Source organism: Xenopus laevis, chromosome 3L (genome assembly GCF_017654675.1).
Source record: "Xenopus laevis strain J_2021 chromosome 3L, Xenopus_laevis_v10.1, whole genome shotgun sequence".
Taxonomy (NCBI): domain Eukaryota; kingdom Metazoa; phylum Chordata; class Amphibia; order Anura; family Pipidae; genus Xenopus; species Xenopus laevis.
Genome location: NC_054375.1, coordinates 59472039 through 59495470, shown reverse-complemented (window position 1 = coordinate 59495470; position 23432 = coordinate 59472039). Strand labels below are relative to the sequence as shown.

Genomic DNA, 23432 nt, shown 5'->3' with positions numbered 1-23432 from the left:
CACATGAGAACATGGCTAAATATTAAAGTGGCCACTATTGCTGGAAATTTCATTGTCAGAAGTTATTTTTATGTTTTTTGGAATAGAAAAAATGGGATGAACTATGTTTACAGATATAAGCCCCAAATACAGAATCTCAAATATCGTCAAATTCATCCATTACAGCATTAGTACAGTACAGAAAAAGGCATAAAATAATTATAGTACCTGGTTCACAATTTATTTTAGCAGTAGGAACTACGGGGGTAAATGTAAAGGGCAATACACCCATTCCAGAACCTGGCAGAATTATTAGAATATAAGATTTTTTTTGTAAAAATAAACATTTTGACACAAATAACATGTTCATTAATTCTTACACTGCCAACTATTTCTCTCTCACATGTAAAAATACAAAATGAATTACTCAGCAGAATCAACAGAATAAAATTAAAATGTATAAAATGATCACACCAGCAGTTCCTGACTTCTAGCTTCAGAGGATTCACTGACATACATGTACAGTGTTTGTAGAAATGAGGCAATGGCAAAGTAAGAATTAAATACATGGACGCACTCTGCATGCATTTGATCAAGTGTTTCATCTTTTCTTGCCCATTTCACCCCTCTCAGCAAGCGTTCTTATATAACCTGTGGTTCCCACAGAGCACATGCTTTTAGTTCCCATTTTAATCAGCAGTTGAAATAGCATGTTATAGATGCTTGTTTAGTCTCAGAAGCCACATAGACAGATGTTTTCTGAAGTATAACATTGGCTTTCATGCGGCCACAGAGTATTGTGAAATCTACAGCAACGCTTTCTTCTTGAGACAAAATATTGAATACTTTGTGGCTTCCGTGTCATTATTATTGACATCCTTCAATATATTTATGTCATATAGAAGTAACCGTTTTTATTATTGCAGGAAATGTTACTGATTTTTTTTTTTTTTTAAACTGATGTTGACTCTTTACAGTAGTGGTTGCAAATGCCGCTAATGTAGTGCATTTTGAAAGGTTACTGTATAATCCACAGTACCGCTTGAAAATAAACTGTATCTGAATCTTGCACTTTGAGGTAGTGGCATTTGTTTGTTAACCATTTATCTTCACCGAATTCGCTAAACAATGGAGAATATTACATTTATATTGTGGAGATGCTGTTACAAATCTGTATGCTGTTTTAAAAGAAATTGTCATGGAAAATAATTTGCACCTTGTCTATTCAACTCATTTTTGTAATGATGCTAATTCATGCAAATTCATTGCAATTTAAACAAGTTCAGATGCAATGTATTTTCAGTGGGAAGTCTTATATTGTTATAGGCACATTAATGCTAAAATGCAACTATAATGTAGTGAAAAAATAGGATAACATTCACACAGGTAACTCCATACTTAATGCTTAAATGTGAAAATTACTATGTTGTTATGAGATTGTGTTTTATAGAAAAGACCAGTTCCCTTGCTTTCGTTATTCCAGCTTTTTCTGAAATACAGTAGAATAAATTTTATGTTTCTCTGATGACTGATGCTTAGTACCAGTTGATTAAGCAGAGCAGGTAGGGTGGAATGCACTTATGGCTTCCTGCAGTATGCTGAAAAATGGCTTGTGAATTTGGATATCTTAAGCTATAAGTCAATATCAAAAACATTTAGGAGGTTATTTATTAAAGTCCAAATGTATTTTCTGCTACAAACTCCGATCAAATGCGCTCTGGTTTTTTACACTTACTTATTATTACATTTTCCCGAAAATTTGCTTTGCGGGAAAAAATCAGATTTTCACATTTTTTTCTGATTATTTCATCCGATTTTCACGAATTTCTTAATTTTTCAGATCTTTCACCCCGAAAACTTAGGGGTATTGTACAAAAACCCAGCACACATCAAAAAAATCATTGGGACTTCTCCCATTGACTTATATGCAACCTCAACAGGTCTGAGATGCCGGATTTTCAGATTCTGACTTTTCCATCCTCAGGATTTAATAAATCCAGATTTTATAAAAAAAAAAAATCAAATCAATTTTTTTCGTGATTTTTGCATTCAGAGTTTAGTAAATAACCCCCTTAGTCATGTATATGTGCTCTTCTGTGTAAGTCATATTTTGACATTAATGTTCCTTTTATCTTTTCAAAACATGGGTAAAACAATTTATACATACATAAAATATATATGGTCTTCTTATTTTAACATCTTTTGTCTATAATTTTATATGCAGAACCTGTTCTGCATTTTAGTGTCTCTCTTTTAACATATTTTTGATAAAAATTCTAGTTATACTCCAGAATGATAAGGTTAAATCATTCACCACGTAGTCAGCCAAAAAAGCAAGACCTGTGAGTGCTAGATGTTAAAGAAATGTAATGTGATTTGGCCGGCCACTGCATGCTTCTTTCCTCCCTTATGTCCCAGCAAAAAAGTTAAAACACAGCTCTCCAAAGTAAAGCAGAAACTAGCACATAATGCAGCATTTTTTTTCACTTACATATCTTGCAGCAGCCATCATTGTAGGTCTCTATAGTGCCCCCATTCTAAACAGAAATAGAAAAAAATAAAAGAATATCAAAAAAATAATGTGTTCAACTTTCTCTGGAATCTTTTATAAGTGACACACATAAGCAGATCAGGATACACAAATAGAATCAGAAATCTACACATTACTTACTGGACATACAGTGGAAAATGTGCCACTTGGCAAGGTTGCACATAGGGGCCCAATGCAATCCTTACACAAATCCTTTATTGGTAACATTGTAAGGCTAATTTACAAGCCTAAGCAAGGCACAAAATGTAAACAAAAATGCAAAGGTACACCCTTCTGCCTCCATTATGGGGCACAAAATAATGTGCCTGACTGTGAGTGACACACTGATGGTTGTTCTCTTTTGATAATGGCATTTTATATCTTATATCTAGTTATGTTATGTTTTTAAGAGTGTGGAATTCCTTGACCTAAGATATATTACAAAAGGATGATTCAGTAGAATGTAGACATGTTACTGATCCTCATCTTTTATTCTTACCGAATTCAATACAGCTTCAGTTACACCAAGTCAGAATTGTAAAGTACCCCTACACTCATGAGTACTGGTGGCAAGTGTTCTAGCCTCTGATGTCATTTCAGCAATATTCTATTCAAGTGGAACAAGCAGGGGAAGGTGCATTTGTGCAACCCCGCCCTACTCATCAGAAAAACAACTTAGGAAGCAGCATAAGAAGCAGGCCAAATGTTACCTGTCCTTACCACCTGCCATAACACAGGGCTGGCCTGTGCCCTCTTATGCTGTGATGTGTACAGTGCAGCCATACCATCCATTAGGTAATAGAATGACCACAGTACCCAGCCATACCATCCATGTATGATTATCAAAAAAGAGCAAGCTAAATATGCATTACCTTACCTTGTCATTACAAAACATGCATTGTAAAATGATTTTCCAAAGCGAAAAAAAAGTCATAAATGTCATGGTTACACGTTTACATTTTCTCATACCTGTAACTTCAGTGCCACTAAATTGTTGTGTAACATCCATAGAAAATTTCTAATGAATGTATATTGCAAAGTTGCTTAGAGATATGTTTTCATTTATTACGCAGAAGATTATTTTATTCATTGACAGCCACAAGGCTTAAATAATGGTGCAGAAGTCAAAATGCCATGCAGTAAATTACTTCTGTCTACTTGTGGTAGGATGCCGACATTTTACAGCAAACTGGCCTACCCTTGCTCACATCTTCACACAGAACTAAAAATCTTTTCTTGAGACAATCATATCTGTGCACACTAATTCATCACTTGGTCTATGAGGAGGCACAGCATAGAGCAAAAGGAACGAGAAACTTAGAATATGTTCCAACACAAGGATCCTTTTTTAGGTTTGTTGGCATTTACAGTATTAAACTCAAAATGGGAAAGTTGCTTTAAAAAGGAATGTATTCAAAAAGCAGAAATAAGACCTGTTGAAATTGAAAATCAATGCCTACCAAAATAATAATGACTATTTTGCCTAAAATTAAAGAGCAAACAAATATAGCTTTGCATTATGCTGAAATGTGACAATGGAGTTGATTTAAACAGTGAAAAGAAAGTAATGTTTATGTGTGGTTTCATCAGTCACAGATCTAGGTGAATGATGTTCATTGATTCTAAAAGAGATCCTGCATCTCTAATACATCCCATGTTTCCAAATATTTACGCATGCATGCTTAACACAAACCTTCAGACAATCACTGTCATTAAAAGGAGGACAGACCACACTAGAGCCCAGTATCATAGCACCTACAGAGGTCTTTGTGCATTCAAATTTGGTGCAGTTGGAAATCCATGTGTCCCCAACCTGTAACATAAAAGGGACCTTGTCATCGTTGATAGGAAGTACGGTTGCATAAGAATGCTCATCCACATATTTATGATTAGTTCATATTCATATTTATTAGAGTGAGGAAAGATAAATCTATTTTAAACACGTGGGGGTGATAAAGACTCAGGAAAACAGACGGCACTTCTGAGAATGGGATTTATTGGGGTTCCTGCTGGAAAACCTTACGCGTTTCGGGAGTTATCCCTTAGTCATAGGTCAGCCATTAATTAATTAATTAATTTCTGATCCCTACCAGGCAGAATCCATTTTAAGTCATCACAATCAAGTTATTAATTGATCACAATCAAGTCATTATCCATTTTCAGTAATCACAATCAAGCATATTCAGGAAACTGTACATCGCTGCATTCAGAGTTTGACTTGATTGTGCAGGTATTTGTGAAACATCAATACTTTACTGAATCAGATATTTACTGAATCAGAAATAACACATTGAACTACAAAAAAACGGCTTATTCCAGATTCCTTTCATTACAAACCTAGGGACATGTTTACAAAGGTTTGTTTAAAAAGCAGGGTTGAAATACACCAAATAGACATTAATACTATATAATGCCATGTAAAAATCATCATACTTATAAAGCTTATGATTTGAGGTGTGTGTAGCCAACTAGCCAAGTGTAAAATTCTTATTTAAAAAGCAAAGCTGCAAGCACTCTTAAAAAAGACACCAGCTGAATATAAAAGGCTAAACTTACACACATCTTTAAAACCAACACTGCCTAAGCTCTTACTATTACATGCACCAGAAATGTCAGCTACACTTAAATTGAGGTTTCATCTTTTCAGCCTGGTCCATTAAATGTTAAAGTAACTGGAATGTGTTGGGCTGTAATGTTATAATATTATCCTACAACAAAATGTAAAAGAAAAAGGACACACATTTGAAGATTGCCAAATACAGATTGTAGACAGGAGAGCGACTGGTTCAAAAGAGGTGTTAAAGAAGCCATATATGTAAAAAACTGAAAAACTAAGTTTGAATAGAGGTGGGGGGGGGAGTCTGACATCTATTGTCTGCCACATACAATACTGTTTTGTCACCTCTCCCTGGAAGGTTTAATAACACATCAAAGATCCAATTTTGCTAATCAACACCTAACTTAATGACATCATTGCGCTTTATAATAAACAGATTATGCTGATTGGAGCAACATTCCAGAGGATATATTCCGAAGCAAGATCCTATGTACAAGTTATTCTGAATTGAGAAAGCCAGTTGGATGACTGGTGAAACGTCTTCAAGAAAAGAAAGCACAGCAAGTCCAGTTGATTTGACTTATTTCTACAGATATAACAAAATGTAGGTTCTGTTTGCGTTTGTTTTTTTTATTATTTTTCTTCTTCAACAATTGGTATTCCTTCACAAATCCCTTATGTGGGATTTTTTGTTAACAGAGTGTTTGTGTTGGTTAGCGACATAATTCATTATTAAATATGATAAACTAATCTTACCTCATAAAACACAAGTGTTTCATTATCACTGTAGAAGGAGCATGACACATTTCTGCATGTACCACAACACATCTGATGGCTTGGAGATGGAATATAGACTTGGTTCTATGAAATAGAAGGTCCTATGTTAGTTTTCCTCAAGAAGCTATTATACAGTATATAATAGCTGGTTTTATATTCTCATGGTGGATTAACTTCTTTTTAAATAATATGAAATAGTATAACATGACATTTTCTTTTAGCAAATCATATAGGAGATAGAGGACATGGGCTCTATGCTTGGGGTTTTCTAGGTAACAAAAATTTCTGTAAACTGGTTCACCATGCCTTAAGTCTACCAACAAGTATTTAAACATTGCAAAAATCCCAGTATAATTTTTTTGCCATCAATATATTAGCTGGTTACCATATCACTGTGGTCACCATTTAGTATAAGGCACCGTTTCAGTATTAAAGAGAAAAAATAATTCATCAACAAGGATTATTTGCTTAAAATGAATGTAAGTATGTTGAAGCTTTCTGGATAATACGTTTTGAGATAATTGATCCAATGCTCTGTAAGCATTTTATGCTATCACACATATTATGGACATGTGTAGCTGTGAATTAAGCAGAAAAACCATGAAAGAAGAACAATGACGTGACTGGGAGAAAAAAAAACAGACATAAATTCATATATCAGTTGCACATGTGGTGGTTAGCTTTTCAGTCGCCCAGCACTGAACACTTTTCCTGTTATCATTGATCCATCTCAATTTTCTGGAGTTTATGTACTAAGCTGGATTTTCATCTTATATTATGAAAATAAAGTTTTGTATGGTATCCAGCATAAAGTAACAATTAATAGGACATCCTGAATTTGATATCTAGGTTAGATATACTAGTAAGCAGCAATATAAGCAAGAAAAACATGTTTATACAGGCATATTGATGGAACATGTTCCGTGTCGTTTATGTGGACAAACTTCACAGCAATAAGAACCACACAACATCAGAATCACCGTCTTTGAGAGCTACTACCATAGACTACAATGAAAAAGGGTGAGATTGAAAGTACAGTTATCTGCTTCCCAAAATTGGGTTTTTTCCATTACCTTATTTTCCATATATATAGCATATTGTCACATTTTAATACTTACAGCTTCACACTGTTTTGAGCAGTTCAGAACTGAAATGTTGATGGAATGGAACCCACTATTTTCATTTATTTCAGGTAAACACTGTACTGTGTAGCAGAGCTCCCCATCCACATATTGGATCAGTGATTGCCCAGGATGTAGCACTGTGATTCCCTGAAAGATGCAGACCTCTTGTTTTTCTGAGGTAAAAGAAAAAAAAATTAGTTACATCTATCTAGTAGTGGACAGGAGCGGTTTTCTTATCAAATTTACATGTACATAAAAGCGTCTAGTTCATCCATTCATACCTGTGGCCCTGGCTAGGAATAATGGCATCAGTACTTTTATATACTACATAAAAGTAAAGTTCTTTGTGAAAAAGAACATTTTATCTTTGCATATTTGTTTTATTTTCAATCCACAGAGGTTTTTTGGTGTGATGATTGAGATGTGTTGCTTACACTACACTTCAGCTGTAACTCAGAATATACAGTGTTGGGTGTAGATATTGGTAGATGTGTGGTGTAAACACCTAAATTACCTGTTATCAAAGAATAAAAATTATAGAACAGGACACTGATATGAAATGACTCCATTTGTAGGAATATTTTAGAACTCAGAGTTAAAGGTCACACCATTTGCTAGAGTCTTTGTACAGTCTATCTGTGCTATAAAACCAATGTTTCTGGATGCATAGTTGGCCAAAGGGACATAAAGGAGTGACTTGCATGTCACCGCCCATAAAACTTTCATTTTTGGTATTGCTATGTGTATGGCACGAGGCAAGTAACTACCTATTTTCAGAAGGCCTTATGCTGCATGTCTTGCACGTAAAGGGCTTTTTGGCTCCTTTTAGCCTGTCTCGCCCTAACCAAGCGAGGTTCTTTGCTACAGAACAAGAGATCTGTTGTTTCCTGTCACTAGTGTTGCTGGTGCTAGGCTAAGGAAGTCACAAATAGTCCCAGAAACACACGGCAAAGATACAATTTTGGACACAGTGCTGACATAGCAGAGATACACTTTTTAGGGTTATTGTGCTGATGCTAGAAGGATAGATAGATGCAGTTATGTTAAAATAATGTTGTTGATTAGATGCCATGGAATCTGCCCCATGGAAGAAGAAATGGGTAATATAGAATGGTTTACAGAAAAACCTAGGATACATACAGTATAAGACAGAATAAAAATAATCACCGCAAATATAATGATTACATCCACATGGGCTTTTATAGTCTTCATTAATTCTCCGAATTTCACCCTATTAATAAAGAAATTGAGCATAAATGGACATATACAACCATGATATTTGTACAACAAGGATATTTGGCCCAACTTAACATCTTGGGGCAGATTCACCAAGGGTCGAATATGGAGGGTTAATTAACCCTCGATATTTGCCTGGGAACTAAAATCCTTCGACTTCGAATATCGAAGTCGAAGGATTTTAGCGCAAATAGTTCGATCGTACGATCGGAGGATTATTCCTTTGATCAAACGATTAAATCCTTCGAATCGAACAAATCGATTCGAAGGATTTAAATCCAACGATCGAAGGAATATCCTTCGATCAAAAAAACTTAGGAAAGCCTATGGGGACCTTCCCCATAGGCTAACATTAAGTTCGGTAGCTTTTAGATGGCGAACTAGGGGGTCGAAGTTTTTTCTTAAAGAGACAGTACTTCGACTATCGGATAGTCGAACGATTTTTAGTTTGAATCGTTCGATTCGAAGTCGTAGTCGTAGTCAAAAATCACTTTGAAATTCAACGTTTTTTTACTTCGAATCCTTCACTCGAAGTTAGTGAATCGGCCCCCTTGTGTTCAATATTTGCCCTTTTCCCTGCATCAAAAATGAATCTCAATATATTGCTCCAGATAACACACAAATGAATTTTGTTATCTTAACATATTCACTAACATACAGCAAACATGCTTCAAAATGTGAGAGCTTTGCACCAATTTTGTGCACTGTCATACAATTTTTATACACTTGTTTCAATAAAATAATGTATTTTATAGAAAGTTTTTTAAAGAATGGTCTTACCAGGCTGCACTCTATATTTGTCACATTTTCGCAGTCACATTCTATAAAAATAAAAAGAACAGAAGATGAGCAAAGTATCTTGTATACTCTAGTGAGGAGTTGGCTTCTTCTCCCACATACACTTGTAGGGGCTAATTTACCAACACAAAACAAAATTGCCTCAGTGCAGGAACTCAAAGCAACCAAGCAGCAATTAGCTTTTTTGTTATCCAGAATGTTATCCAGCATGCTCACGACCTGGAGTTTTCCAGATAATGGATCTTTCTGTAATTTGGATCTTCATACCTTAAATCTACTAGAAAATCATGTAAACATTAAATAAACCCAATGTGCTGGTTTTGCTTCCAATAAGGATTAATTATATCTTAGTTTGGATCAAGCACAAGTTACTGTTTTTAAAAATGTAGATTATTTTGATAAAATGGAGTCTGTGATAAAAGGCCTTTTAGTACCTTGTACTTGACCCAAACTAAGATATAATTAATCCTTACTGGAGGCAAAACAAGCCTATTGGGTTTACTTAGGGGCACATTTACTAAGGGTCGAATATCGAGGGTTAATTAACCCTCGATATTCGACCAGGAACTAAAATCGTTCGACTTCGAATATCGAAGTCGAACGATTTAGCGCTAATACTTCGTTCGAACGATCGAACGATTATTCGTTCGATCGAACGATTAAATCCTTCGAATCAAACGATTCGAAGGATTTTAATTCATCGATCGAACGAATATCCTTCGATCCAAAAAACATAGGCAAGCCTATGGGGACCTTCCCCATAGGCTAACATTGAGTTCGGAAGCTTTTAGCTGCCGAACTAGGGGGTCGAAGTTTTTCTTAAAGAGACAGTACTTCGATTATCGAACGATCGAATAGTCGAACGATTTTTAGTTTGAATCGTTCGATTCGAAGTCGAAGTCGTAGTCGAAGGTCGAACTAGCCCATTCGATGGTCGAAGTAGATAAAAAAACACTTCGAAATTCGAAGTTTTTTTTATTCGAATCCTTCACTCGAGCTTTGTAAATGTGCCCCTTAATGTTTAAATTATTTTCTAGTAGACTTAAGGTATGAAGATCCAAATTATCTGGAAAAACCTCAGGTCCCAAGCATTTTGGATAGCAGGTCCCATTCCTGTATAATATTTCATAGATAGATTCATGAGGATTCTGTAGGTTTTGGGGGAAATATTGAGGTTTTGTGCATAATAATTAATAGATACATTTGTGGGTATATACTGTAGGTTTTTTATGTTATTTGAGGCTTATGACTAGTACTGGAACACTAAACGCGTAAGGCTGTCATTCATGATCTAAACAAAAGTCTATACTTTTACTCGCCCGCTAGAAGATTGCCTTTACTGAGTGCCTGCTCAACAGATATTCAGTTTGTCCTATTATATAAACTTAGGCATTTGTTTGATTTAAGCTAAGCAATACATCTCTAGACTTGGCACTGCAAACTACACTTCATTATGCTCTTTATATTATTAACCACAGTGCAAACCTACATCCTTATATTTTGGGAAGGTGCAACAGAAAGAAGTGACTCACCCAACCTCTTACTACACTCCTCTGCTGACCTGCTACTCAACTCTTCTCTCATAACCTCCTCACATGCTCGCATTCAAGACTTTGCAAGGTCTGCACCCCTCCTCTGGAATTCACTCCCACAGTCTGTCTGACTTTCTCCCAACCTTTCTGCTTTCAAAAGTTCTCTTAAAATTCACTTCTTTAGAGAAACCTACCCTCATTCTGCTTAACCTACCAAATGCAATACCACATACAGTACCACATCTCTCACCCACTTAATTCTGATCTTGCCTACTCCCATACCTTGTGTCTTATTCCCTTCCCTTTAGATTGTAAGCTCTTTTGGATAGGGCCTTCCTCACCTTTTGTAACTGTATTGGTTGTGATGTATGTAACTCCATATGTTCTACATATGTAATTCATTTGATTTAGTTGTATAAACACAGTGCTGCACAATATGTTGGCTCTCTATAAATGCATATTATTATTATTATTAATAATAATAATAATAATAATAAAGTGAAGAGACTAACTCAAAGTCAAAAGGAGCAGGGGTCACACTCAGACCTTTTTTATGTTTTGGGCCAGTGTTTCAAGACTGTGATTAGGTTTATCATAATAAAATTCCATCATACTGACCGCAAGACCAAGATGGGCAACAGTTTCCAAGGCTTTCCTTTTTAACCAGTTTAGTGTCAGCCGCACACTGAGGCTGTGGTGTAGAACAGAGATTTTCATCACATACTAAAACAGAAAAAGAATCTTGAATCAGAAAACTGCTATCTTTACAATTGGCCCTTAAAGGAGAAGGAAAGGAATCATACACTTTGGGGTGCCAAATGTAAGCACCCCCAAGTAATTATACTGACTTCCCTGAACCGGTGCTCCTATCAGTAGAAAACTGCACAGGCCCGGGGTTATACCAGTGAGCACCACAGAGTGATCCACTTCCGTCTTCTTCTTCTTTTGAATTTCCCGGGACAAATGCATGCGCACTTTAATGAAATAGGCGACTTTTTCATTAAAGTTTGGCTTTCCGTTATACTGTGCATGCACAGCAGCACAAAGAAGGAGGAAGATGGAAGAAGATCGCTCTGTGGTGCTCACTGGTATAACCCTGGGTTGGTGCAGTTTTCTGCTGATAGGAGCACCGGCCCGGGGTTTCAGTTGTCAGTACAATCACATGGGGGGGCCTAACATTTGGCACCCCCCAAGTGTATGAAATCTTTCCTTCTCCTTTAATGAACTGCACTAGAAAATATTCTTACCGCAGATATAATGAGGGCAACACTGGTGTGTTGTGTTCAAATCAACGGTAAGGATTTCTCCTTCACTGCAAACTGGAACAGGTTCTGTACAGGATTCACAAACTACATATGTGTAAAATAAATCATTATTAAAGTTTTGTACATTATTACAATGAAACAGCTAGAGCTCAAGTTCCATGCTGTCTTTTACATCCATTAAACAGGAAGAGCCAACATCTTGAGGAGGATGTTAGAAAGGCTTCATATATTTCAATGAAGAAAACCAACACAGTTATAATTATAGAAATATATTTTTGTTTGATATGATATATATATGTGTGTGTATGTATATATATATATATATATATATATGTATATATAGACATATAACTAGATAGGTGCACTCAGTTAGCCATGGTGATGCCTAGGTGCTGGAACAAAAATTCATATCTATAAAGCAAAAAAACTTCCGCACACATAGGTCTTGATAAGTGAAAAAAAGCTGGTATATTTATTTCAACATTTCGGCTTACAAACTCAAGCCCTTCCTGATGACGGCTTGAGTTTGTAAGCCGAAACTTTGAAATAAAAGTCCTCTGCACTCAACCCATTATCAATATATATTTAAATATATTTAAATATATTGATAATGGGTTGAGTGCAGAGGACTCTTGTATTTGACTATACATATATATCATTTGAGGGCGAATCCTCAGTGATATTTAAAAAAAGTTAACACTTGAAATCAAAATAAATAGTAAATGAACCAAAATATAAGCATAAACATATTCAGTGCTAAACATATACCGTACATATTAAAGAGTGTAATAGTAATTTTTCTGTAGATATTGAAAGTAAGGTGAAGACAACTTCAAAGTGGTAACAATAATATTAAAAAGTATTAACCAAATCCAAGTTTAAATCAATACATACAATGTTAGCTATTTGCTTACCACAAATATAAGTGAAACAGCATGGGTCCTCTTGCCTTGCCTCCACTAGGATCTTGTCCTCACTGCAGTTTGGTGCTAAAGATTTTGGGCAAGCAGAAAGGTCACACTCTAAGTGAAGAAAAGAAAAATGATATTGAAATTAACAGCAGAGGTATTGGGAGTGATTTATGCATATACCGTATATACTTGCGTATAAGCCGACCCGAGTATAAGCAGAGGTACCTAATTTTACCTACGAAAACTGGGAAAACGTATTGACTCGAGTATAAGCCTAGACACAACTACAGCCCTGTCTCCCAGCAGCGCACATTCTGCCAAAGCGACCCCCCCCCCAAACCGGACTTCTTTGCAAAGTTGATGGTGACAGAGAATTGCCAAACAGATTACTGTGCGCATTGTCCCACTGTCCCACTGCCATGTGCAGAGGGCGCTGTGTGATATTGCCATCACTGTTAATCCTTCATATAACCAACAGAGGGCGCTGTGTGATATTGCAGTCACTGTTATTCTTTCATATTACCAACAGAGGGCGCTGTGTGATATTGCAGTCACTTTTAATCTTTCATATAACCAACAGAGGGCACACTGTTATTCTTGCATATAACCAACAGATGGCGCTGTGTGATATTGCAGTCACTGTTATTCTTTCATATAACCAACAGAGGGCGCCCTGTTATTCTTTCATATAACCAACAGATGGCAATGTGTGATATTGCAGTCACTGTTATTCTTTCATATAACCAACAGAGGGCGCCCTGTTATTCTTTCATATAACCAACAGAGGGTGCTGTGTGATATTGCAGTCACTTTTATTCTTTCATATAACCAACAGATGGCGCTGTGTGATATTGCAGTCACTGTTATTCTTTCATATAACCAACAGAGGGCGCACTGTTATTCTTTCATATAACCAACAGATGGCGCTGTGTGATATTGCAGTCACTGTTATTCTTTCATATAACCAACAGAGGGCGCACTGTTATTCTTTCATATAACCAACAGAGGGCGCTGTGGGATATTGCAGTCTCTCCGCAAGCAAACTATTGGTATAGGAACGATTAAAAGTGACTGCAATCTCAGCTACTGCCCACTGACTCGAGTATAAGCCGAGGTAAACTTTTTCGGCACATTTTGGATGCTGAAAAACTCGGCTTATACTCGAGTATATAAGGTACTTTAACATTTTTAAATAAGCAACTTTAATAATATTTTAATTCAGTGTTAGCCAGAGGTGCATATAATCAATGTGAGTATAGGCTATTTGCTGTAATCTTGCACTTTGGTTACAGTATATACGACAACAGCCATTTCCAATTCTGAAAGGTAAATAACCTAACGTAGCACATCATTTAGGGGGTTGTTTATCAAAGTCCGAATTTGTCTCAATATTTTCTGCTACAAACTCTGATCAAATCCGCTAAGGTTTTTTAAGCCTATTTAATATTATATTTTCCCGAAAATTTGCTTTGTGGGAAAAAATCAGATTTTCACGATTTTTTCGGATTTTTTCAACTGATTTTCACGTTTTTTTCGGAATTTAAGAAAGTAGTATTGCACAAAACCCTGCACACATCAAAAAATCATTGGGACTTCTCCCATTAACTTATATGCAACCTCGACAGGTCTGAGATGCCGGATTTTCTGATTCAGACTTTTTCATCCTCTGGGTTTAATAAATTCCGAAAAATTCTTGATTTTTTAAAAAGTCCTAATTTATATTAAAAAAACACTAATTTTTTTGTAAGTTTTTGCATTCAGAGTTTAGTAAATAACCCCCTTAGTGTCTGTATCGTTCAAGAAAGTTGACTTCTATCAAAATAAGCTCCTACTTATTCTGTATGAGCCAATCAACAGCAACAAGGGCCAGCAAGATACTGTGTGGTAAAATTATTGTTATGAAGAAAGGCTGGCCAAGCTCGAATTGGTTACAATGGAGAAGAGGTGCTAAAGTGGCATATAATCAATCTGTATAATTATATATGGGACCTATAAAATAAGCTCTATTTAAACTCTGTTATGCCAAACATTTCAAAATGCTGAAATGCCATTATGAAATGAACACTTCTTTCACACTAGGATTGAAACATCAGGTGCAAGTTGCAGAGCATGAAAATTTTTCAGTTTGTATGATTACATTGGACCGTTGGGGAAGAATCTTGTAGGTACCAGAATGTGGAGAATTCTAACTTTTTTGTCCTTTGCACTCATTTAGCATATACTGTATTCCTTTATGTGCAGAGGGTCCACACTCTAATTGAAAAATTGGTGGGTCAGTATCTTAGAAAATACTATTTTAGTATTAAAAAATAGGAAGTAGAATTGTATTGTGTAATCTCACACTAATAAATTACACAAGTGACAGCACACTAAAGGGTGCAAATTTTATTTCCTCTTAGTGTTTATTCACTAAACACTTCCTGGCCCTTGCTACACTCCACCTTTCACTAGAATAGAACTCCTTAGAAAGGTGCAGAGCACAGTGATGGTTTGCCATAGGGCAGACAGTAAGTACAGGACTCTTAGCATCCTGCACCCCCTAACTAGCATGTCTGAATGTGTGCATGTTAGGGAGTAGAGTGGGGGATGCCTATGGGCCTCTCCCAGCCTACCATTCATAAATAAAGTGCAAATATCAGTGTATGGGCAGAGTGCAAACATGCAAAAATCATTGAGCATCCCCCCCTCCTTTTTGAATTTTTCACCCTGCCACCTCATTGTGCAGGGTATACATTTTTACTCAACAGTAGTGATCTGTGAATTTCTCCGGTTTCGCCAAGAAATGGTGAAAAATTTGGTAAAAATTTGTGAAAATTTAAAAATGCCGTCCGCATCAATTTTGCCGCCACCGTTAAAGTCAATGTCCCATTGACTTTAACGGTGGCGGCAAAATTGATGCGGACGGCATTTTTAAATTTTCACAAATTTTTACCAAATTTTTCACCATTTCTTGGCGAAACCGGAGAAATTCACAGATCACTACTGTTGAGTGGCCAAAATTTTTTGACGTTGGTGAATTTTCGCAGGAGTTTCACGAATCTATTTGCCCACATCGAAACTTGGAAATTCGCCATGAATTCGCACCAGGCAAATGTATTTGCCCATCACTACTCAACAGAAAAAATTATATGACCACAACATACTTAGACAATTCACACCACTACCATTCTTTTAGTTAAGCAATCAGTATAAACTATTTAGTATAAACAGCAAGGAAACAATATCAGCTAGATTTAACAGAAATACATTTACCACAGGTATATTTTGGGCAGCATGTCTCAGGTTTATAATCAGCAACCAGCCGTTCACCAGTCTTACACGTAAGAGGAGTTTCACACAAAGACATATTGCACTCTAGAAAAAGAAATATGCGATTCTGTACGTGAGTCTACAATGTATATAATATTAAGTATATTCATTCATTTCAAGTTTATCTTACCAAATGATGTGTATAGTACGATAACATGCTTGTTAGTAAAACATATTTATAAAATATGACACTTTGTTTAAGTTCACATGAATAGATGTGTATATATCTCTCTAAATATAAATGTTGAACGCAATGTCATTGGAATTAGGTGGGGTTGCTGCAAGGACTAGGTTAAAATAAGCTCTGGACAATTCCAAGTATTGCATTATATTATTTACATTTCTCAGAAATGTAACTGCTCAAGGGCAGTACTACAAGAATGTATTCATTACTGTCATATACTTATATCAGGGTAAATAGAACTGAGATAGCAATTAATTGGCAGCTAGGCACAATCCCTTTTGAGTAGGATCAGATATATTTCCCTAGCTTTATTCTGCTTGATAAATGTATTTGTATAATTGGTATGTCAGAGTAGTGCTTCATCTATCTATATTTTGGTGGCTGTTAGACTATTTCATGAAGCAACAACATTTTCTACCGTACTATTTAATCTTTTAAAAGCGAAACCTGCTTTATGTTTCCTGTAAACTAGGACAAGCTTTATTTTCAGTTAGCACAAAATTGATAACAAATGTTGTAAAGCACTACTGAGGAGCTCCCCTTCGGTTAGTTGCAGTGCTTGGGTGGTTTATTAAATCTTAGCCAGGGCACTATCTGCAAGGATTTTGTATATTCTCTTTATGTCTGTGTGGGATACCTCTAGGGACTCCCGGTTTATTCCCACACTCAAAAACATATAGGAAAGTTAAATGGCTCCTGATAAACTTGACTCTAGGGCACAGGTGTAATTGGAACCTTAGACTGTACAACCCACTGGGGCAGGGACTGGTGTGTATGAAGTATACAGAGTATGTCGGCACTCTGTAAATAATGAATAATAAAGTCCATGCTACTCCCACTTACGCCTACATTTTTTCAAAAACATATTGTGCACTCAGGTTCTTGCATAGCTAGCACCTTGTGACACATGCAAAATGTTGCAATGACATGCAGTGGAATTCTAGGGAAAATCTGAATTGCTGGTAAATTAATGGTTTACTTACCACACACTTTTTTAGGACAGCACTCTCCTTCTTCAATAACACTAATAAGTGTCTCGCCCTTCCGTTGGCAAGTTGGCACGGACTCTTGGCTGCAGTCAGGTTCTATAGCTACAATGGTTCCATTTTCTTGGCATTTAGACATACAGCATCGTTTCATTGATGAATTCCAGACTTCTCCCGGTGAATGTGGATTTCCTGCATTATCAGTACATGCTAACAGAAAAATAGATAAAAGGATTCAGCACTGAGGAAAGCATTCCACAGTTTTAACTGTTATCGAGTATTCTGTGTCATTTGTAGGCCTACAAATATCAAACAACAAACATAACCTTTTAGTTGCCTGTTAGCTGGAAATTATTTTTCCTCTATTATAAGTGTTGTAAAAGCTACTATTAATGTAATTTCCCACAAATAAAATGCCAGTGATCCTTTTGCTTACCGAGTCAACTTTAAAAGAGTTCAGTTTGTTTTAAAATATCGTTCAGGTTATACATTTTGAATGCATTTGGTACAAACTCTTGATTTGCTTTAGTTAAGGTTAAGTAGTGAATTGGAGATTTTTTTTCCTACTGTAAATTATAAAGCCACTTTTCATAAATGTATAGAAAACCTGCTGTGCTCTGTTTGCAGGTAGTTTTGCAGAAAGTATTCAGAGACAATAAAATCTCACTATTTCTAATAAATGTAATGCCTGAAGCTGTAATTATGTGTCCATGATCTACTGGTGATATTAACTATATTTAGATAGCTTCCTAGATTTTTGTTTGTCTGTGGTCTCTAGATTTCTGTTTTCTCTTTGGGTTTATTAAACTCTTTGATTCACACAATGTTCTTCATTGCTTCATAGTTCAAAGTTGGTTTGGGAGTGCCTGGCCTAACTGCATCTGAACCCTTTAAGTCATGCGAAAAGAGAAAGACAAATTTGTGTGCATGGTTGCTAGCGAATTAGGGTTCGGATTTTGTTCGAGATTCGGCCAAATCCTTCATGAAAGATTTCGGATTCAGCTGAATCTCAGAACAACAAATTATTTACTACAAAGGAAAACATACCACATTTTTCTTCAGGAATACAGAGCTCTGAATCAGTTCTATGAAGTATGGTTCCCTTTTGGCATACACAGTCTTCCCTTAAATATGAACAGGGTGATTCTTCATAATACCACTTATTTAAGCAGGTTTTAGCCGCGCAGGGTTGCACACAAGCTTGGTATTCCTTCCCTTCTGGACAAGTCAGTGCTATTGAAAAAAACAATGGTTAGGTAAAGTATATCAGTGTGGGTGTGGGATACCTTATCCATAAAACCCAAGATCCCAAGCATTCTGGAGAAATATAAAAATTAAATTAGTGCCTATCATTCAGAAAAAGGTTTTAGAAATCTTGTATACTTTGCCAAAATTTGAAATATGTGAAATTACATCACTTTCTAACTCTTTATTAGCACACGACTGCTTTAGGCTAGTGTTTTTAATGGGATATTGACACCCACACTTGCAAAATTTCTGTGTAAGCCACAGGACATCATTAACTGAGTTAACACTTTTAGCTCATAAAATGGCTTTTCCAATTTTTTTTATCTCACTTATAAGGCAACTGTAATTTCAAGTAAATGAGATCCTCGGGATGACATAAGATTATTTTTTTAAACACCAGAATCCCTATAAAGGGAAACCATTATTTGTTAAAGACATTTCTTATTCGTTTACTGTATTACTTTAGTTTAAAGGAGACTGTCTTGATTTTTATGATGTCGTTTTTATTACTAAATTATGATGTGTACATTACAAATAATTTGTTATACTGGTAAAAATTTTACTCTTAAACCAATAAATGTATTTTCATTTTAGTTGTAATATTTATGAGTAGGTAGTCATCTTGGGTATTTTTGCCAGATCCTGAGCTTTCAGAAAGTGCCAGCACTTCACAATGGAACTGCTTTCAGCCAGGCTATTGTTTCTCTACACAGTATAACTGGAGGAGTCGCAGTGAACATTGTATTTTTACTATTGAGTGCTATTCTCAGATATCTCATATATGGGAGGATTTTTAGCAATGTAGGTGTCAGGCAACTGCTATCATGTTATCATCCCATTGTTCTGTTGATAGACTGTTGAGGGGGAAGGGAGGGGTGATATCACTCCAACTTGCAGCGTAGTAAAGATTGTCTGAAGTTTATAAGAGCACAAGTAACATGGCTGATGGCACTTGGGAAACTAAGAACATGCCTAGCCCCATGTCAAATGTCAAAGCACTGCGTGACTATTACTTCTAGCTCTGACTGTGTACAGATCCAAATATTCAGTGAAAGAAATGTATGCATATGTATAAGCAGACCTTTTGCTTGTTGTTTTCATTAAAATAGGTTTTGTTTTTTGCAATAAATGCACAATGGGAAACTCAATGTACTTGAAGTTTCTAACTTTCTAGCTCTTCAGACCATTTCTGGGAGGAGAGGCAGAAAGTAATGATAGATAGATAGATAGATAGATAGATAGATAGATAGATAGATGATAGATAGATAGATAGATAGATAGATAGATAGATAGATAGATAGATAGATAGATAGATAGATAGATAGATAGATAGATAGAAACTCCTACTTAATTGTAAGTTTCAGACAGATTCTAGCTGGGGAAATTTTTCTATGGTCCACAATTGATGGATGTAGGTTTTCCTGTATAGGTAACAACTGATGTATGGATAAAAAGAGCAGATTATTTATAATGACTTACAGCAGTAATCTTTGGTCCTCCATCGAATGCAGATATTGTGCTTGTTGCACAGAGCTACATATGCAGAAAGAGCATCACATTCATAGTTTAAAAAATATGTGTTGTTGATCCACATCTTCTCACAGAAGTCTTGTGGTGAAACCTATAAATCATTGTTATATGCATCAGATCTCTGTTAATCAAAACTAAATTATCAGCTTTTGTTATATACTGTAATCCCTCCAGCATTTATAAACGAGAAGCATTCTGGAATCAATATTTAATTTATATACATTCTTTATGCTGCACTAATTATTTTAATCAATTATTATTAATTATTTATTTTAATACCTATTTCTTTCTAATGTTATACTGATAGTACTGAGTATCATGTAATGCTGTCTAAATTAGCCTTGAATTGATTTAAATATAATAATACATTGTGCACAAAATAGTTGAAAGAGTGCTTGCTTTACCTGCTGTGCGGGTGTGCAGTGCAGCTATACATCACATAGTATGGATTCTTATTTACTTTTATTTTTGTAGCCAGGACAGCATCTATTTGATTGTCTTTGTATAAGTTAAATGCTAATATACTGTCTTTATTAACACTTTTTGGGCATCTCCAGCCAAGGAAACTAGTATATTGTGCATTAGAGCAGTGACAAAATAAATATTTACTTCCCACAGTTCCTATGGCCATATGGGTTGAAATATGTAAAGAACTTGCAAGAGTTGAAGATTATAATTATATAATACACAAGAATAATGAATATTTTTAAATTAGATCCTTATAAATGGTGCTTAGTGATGTCATCGGTTATTTTCGGAGCTTAGTGATGTCAATTCTGTCACATGACTCACTGAAACTTGTGTATTATAATAAAAAAAAGTACCCCCTGTTGCAAAATAAGAGGATATTAGAAGTCATCTCAGAGTTCCATGACCTGTATATAAGCAGAAGGCTTTTTTATGGCAATATAGTGAAGTAATTACCCCCTCTATATCCTTATAATATAAGGATGTTATAAGTTACCGAGGTGACTTATAATATCCTCATACTTTGCAACAGGTGGTACTTTATTTATTATAATACACAAGTTTCAGTGAGTCATGTGACAGAAATGACATCAGAACTCACCGTTTATAACTGATGACATCAGAACTCACCATTTATAAGGATATCATTTACAAGATATTCATGGCTTTTGTGTATTATATCCTTATAATATATAATTATAATATTTATTGCATAAATGTCAATGTTAGCAAAGTCTTCAGCATTAAATTAACCTTATGGGGCAAATTTACTTGAGGTCGAATATCGAGGGTTAATTAACCCTCAATATTCAACTGTCGAAGTTAAATCCTTCGACTTCGAATATCGAAGTCGAAGGATTTAGCGCTATTCATTCGATTCGAAGGATTTTAATCGATCGATCGAAAGATTTTTGTTCGACCAAAAAAAGCTAGCAAAGCCTATGGGGACCTTCCCCATAGGTTAACATTGACTTCGGTAGCTTTTAGGTGGCGAACTAGGGGGTCGAAGTTTTTTCTTAAAGAGACAGTACTTCGACTATCGAATGGTCGAATAGTCGAAAGATTTTTAATTTGAATCGTTCGAGTCGAAGTCGAAGGTCGAAGTCGAAGGTCGAAGTAGCCCATTCGATGGTCGAAGTAGCCAAAAAAAACATTCGAAATTCAAAGTTTTTTTCCTCTATTCCTTCACTCAAGCTAAGTAAATGGGCCCCCCAATGTAGACATCATAATTTTGTTTCAATTGTCATTATTCTCTGAACTACTAGACAGACACACACAATCATAGCTTTTGGAACATACCTTCCTGTGGCATGGAGAAAAAGCTTTTCTATTTAAAAGTTCTAGGCAATAAGTACAGTTATCCTCTGTGCAATTTCTTATAGGACGTCTTGTAGTAACATCAATTGATTTCTCAATTTCCCAGCTTTTGATAAAAGCTTCAATGTCTTCCTTGTTGGTAATTATTGTTCTGTTTTGCATCTTCAGATCATCACTTGGATCTCCATTGCAAATACCTTAAAAACCAGGATTGCATTATTTATAGAAGAACATCATGAAAATCTAAAGAGCTAAGCTACCTTGCACCCCCCCATCTCTTGGAATTATCAAATTGTTAAGATATTAGAACGCAAGTGCAAAAAATTAGTTTGGAAGCAAAACTGAAACCCCTGTATGTAATAAAAGGCATTAAGTTTGCTTTTAAACAGGTGACTAGTAAATTATACTTGCTGGTTGGTTGCTATAGGTTACTGCACCTGGGCAATTTTAGTGCATTTTATTGCATAACCAGTTATTCAGAAAGGTATATGCACCCATACAATCCCATGCAATCCTGGAATTACCAGCAGCCTGGAGAAGGTATCAGTAAGTGTTAGCTTGTTTCAATGACTGCAACTGACTTGTGGCAAGTCAGGTAAGAGCTAATATAAATATATTTTAAATTTAAATATAAATTGCCATTCCTCATCCTAAACTTTTTTTTTTTAACTCAGGCAGTTAAAGCGGGTGAAATCTTTCAGTAACTCACAGCATGAATGTGAGCAGTTGCAGCCAGAAATGGGGAGATAGAAGGTAAGATGACTGCTGGACATCTGCCCTTGCAGGTTAAGACAGTTGTTCTATGGAAGTGACACTGAAAATATGCATCTGGAATACTGTGTACTCTTTATTTTATTAATAGATCAATTGTAATACAACTTTTTTAATGGCTGCACTTACCACAAAGTCCCTCTGTTTTGGTTGAAAGATTAGAATGTAGACCATACTGTATATCTATGATGCCTGTGACATGAGCCCACTTAATGTTGATGCCTGCTGGAGTGTTAATGACATACATTGCACCTGTATCTTGAATACAGAGTCCTTGTTTTGAGAAAGGCACAGGCTGAATGATTGAATTCACTTCTACCTAAAACAAAAGAATAATCCATAGGGCATTAGTGAGGTATTGTAATCGTGGTAGAGAGGTGACTATGAGTATTCTGGCATGAATAATTACTTGACTTACTAGATTCATCATTAGGGAGCAAAAGCCCATATAGGGTTTAATATTTTCAACATTGGCATTGGTTTGAAACTTGAAACATCTAAAGCTTCATGATGTACTGTATGTTTCACAAGAAAGAAATAGTCCCTTATTTCAGAACAAAAACTAGGCAGGTTGTCACTTGCTATTATCAAGACTGCAAACAAGCCAGATTTCATGCCATGATCCTTAGTTCAGTTAGATAGATAGATAATTGATAAATGAATAGATAAACCCTTCACTGACGTTTAAAACAAAAATAAGCCTCACCTTTCTTTCTAAACGGTTTATGAGGACTTGGAAATGTGCTGTTGTCACATTTAATTTTTTAAAACAAAGTCCAGAGGTGCCTCCAGCAGGAACCTAATGGGAGGAGAGAGAAACATAAGACAGCCCTGTATTTACTGCCTGCCATAGGGCATGTGGTACAAAGTGGGTTCCTTAGCAATATGCAACTGTAGGTGTTCCCTGATT

The 23432-nt window shown here is 35.8% G+C and overlaps 1 protein-coding gene across 1 annotated transcript in view; it reads right to left on the bottom strand.

Annotated features, from left to right (window-relative positions):
- The window catches only part of otogl.L (otogelin ike L homeolog), a 97562-nt gene that overhangs the window by 7582 nt on the left and 66548 nt on the right, over positions 1–23432 (bottom strand). Inside the window, exons 42-57 of the mRNA XM_041585568.1 lie at positions 23229–23321; positions 22652–22841; positions 21734–21948; positions 19916–20057; positions 18236–18421; positions 17186–17398; positions 15962–16063; positions 12713–12820; positions 11781–11882; positions 11152–11256; positions 8984–9024; positions 8135–8198; positions 6962–7140; positions 5823–5927; positions 4203–4322; positions 2471–2516 (exon numbers count right to left, since the gene is read on the bottom strand). Of these exons, the coding sequence (XP_041441502.1) occupies positions 2471–2516; positions 4203–4322; positions 5823–5927; positions 6962–7140; positions 8135–8198; positions 8984–9024; positions 11152–11256; positions 11781–11882; positions 12713–12820; positions 15962–16063; positions 17186–17398; positions 18236–18421; positions 19916–20057; positions 21734–21948; positions 22652–22841; positions 23229–23321 (2011 nt within the window). The remainder of the gene's footprint in view (positions 1–2470; positions 2517–4202; positions 4323–5822; positions 5928–6961; positions 7141–8134; positions 8199–8983; positions 9025–11151; positions 11257–11780; positions 11883–12712; positions 12821–15961; positions 16064–17185; positions 17399–18235; positions 18422–19915; positions 20058–21733; positions 21949–22651; positions 22842–23228; positions 23322–23432) is intronic.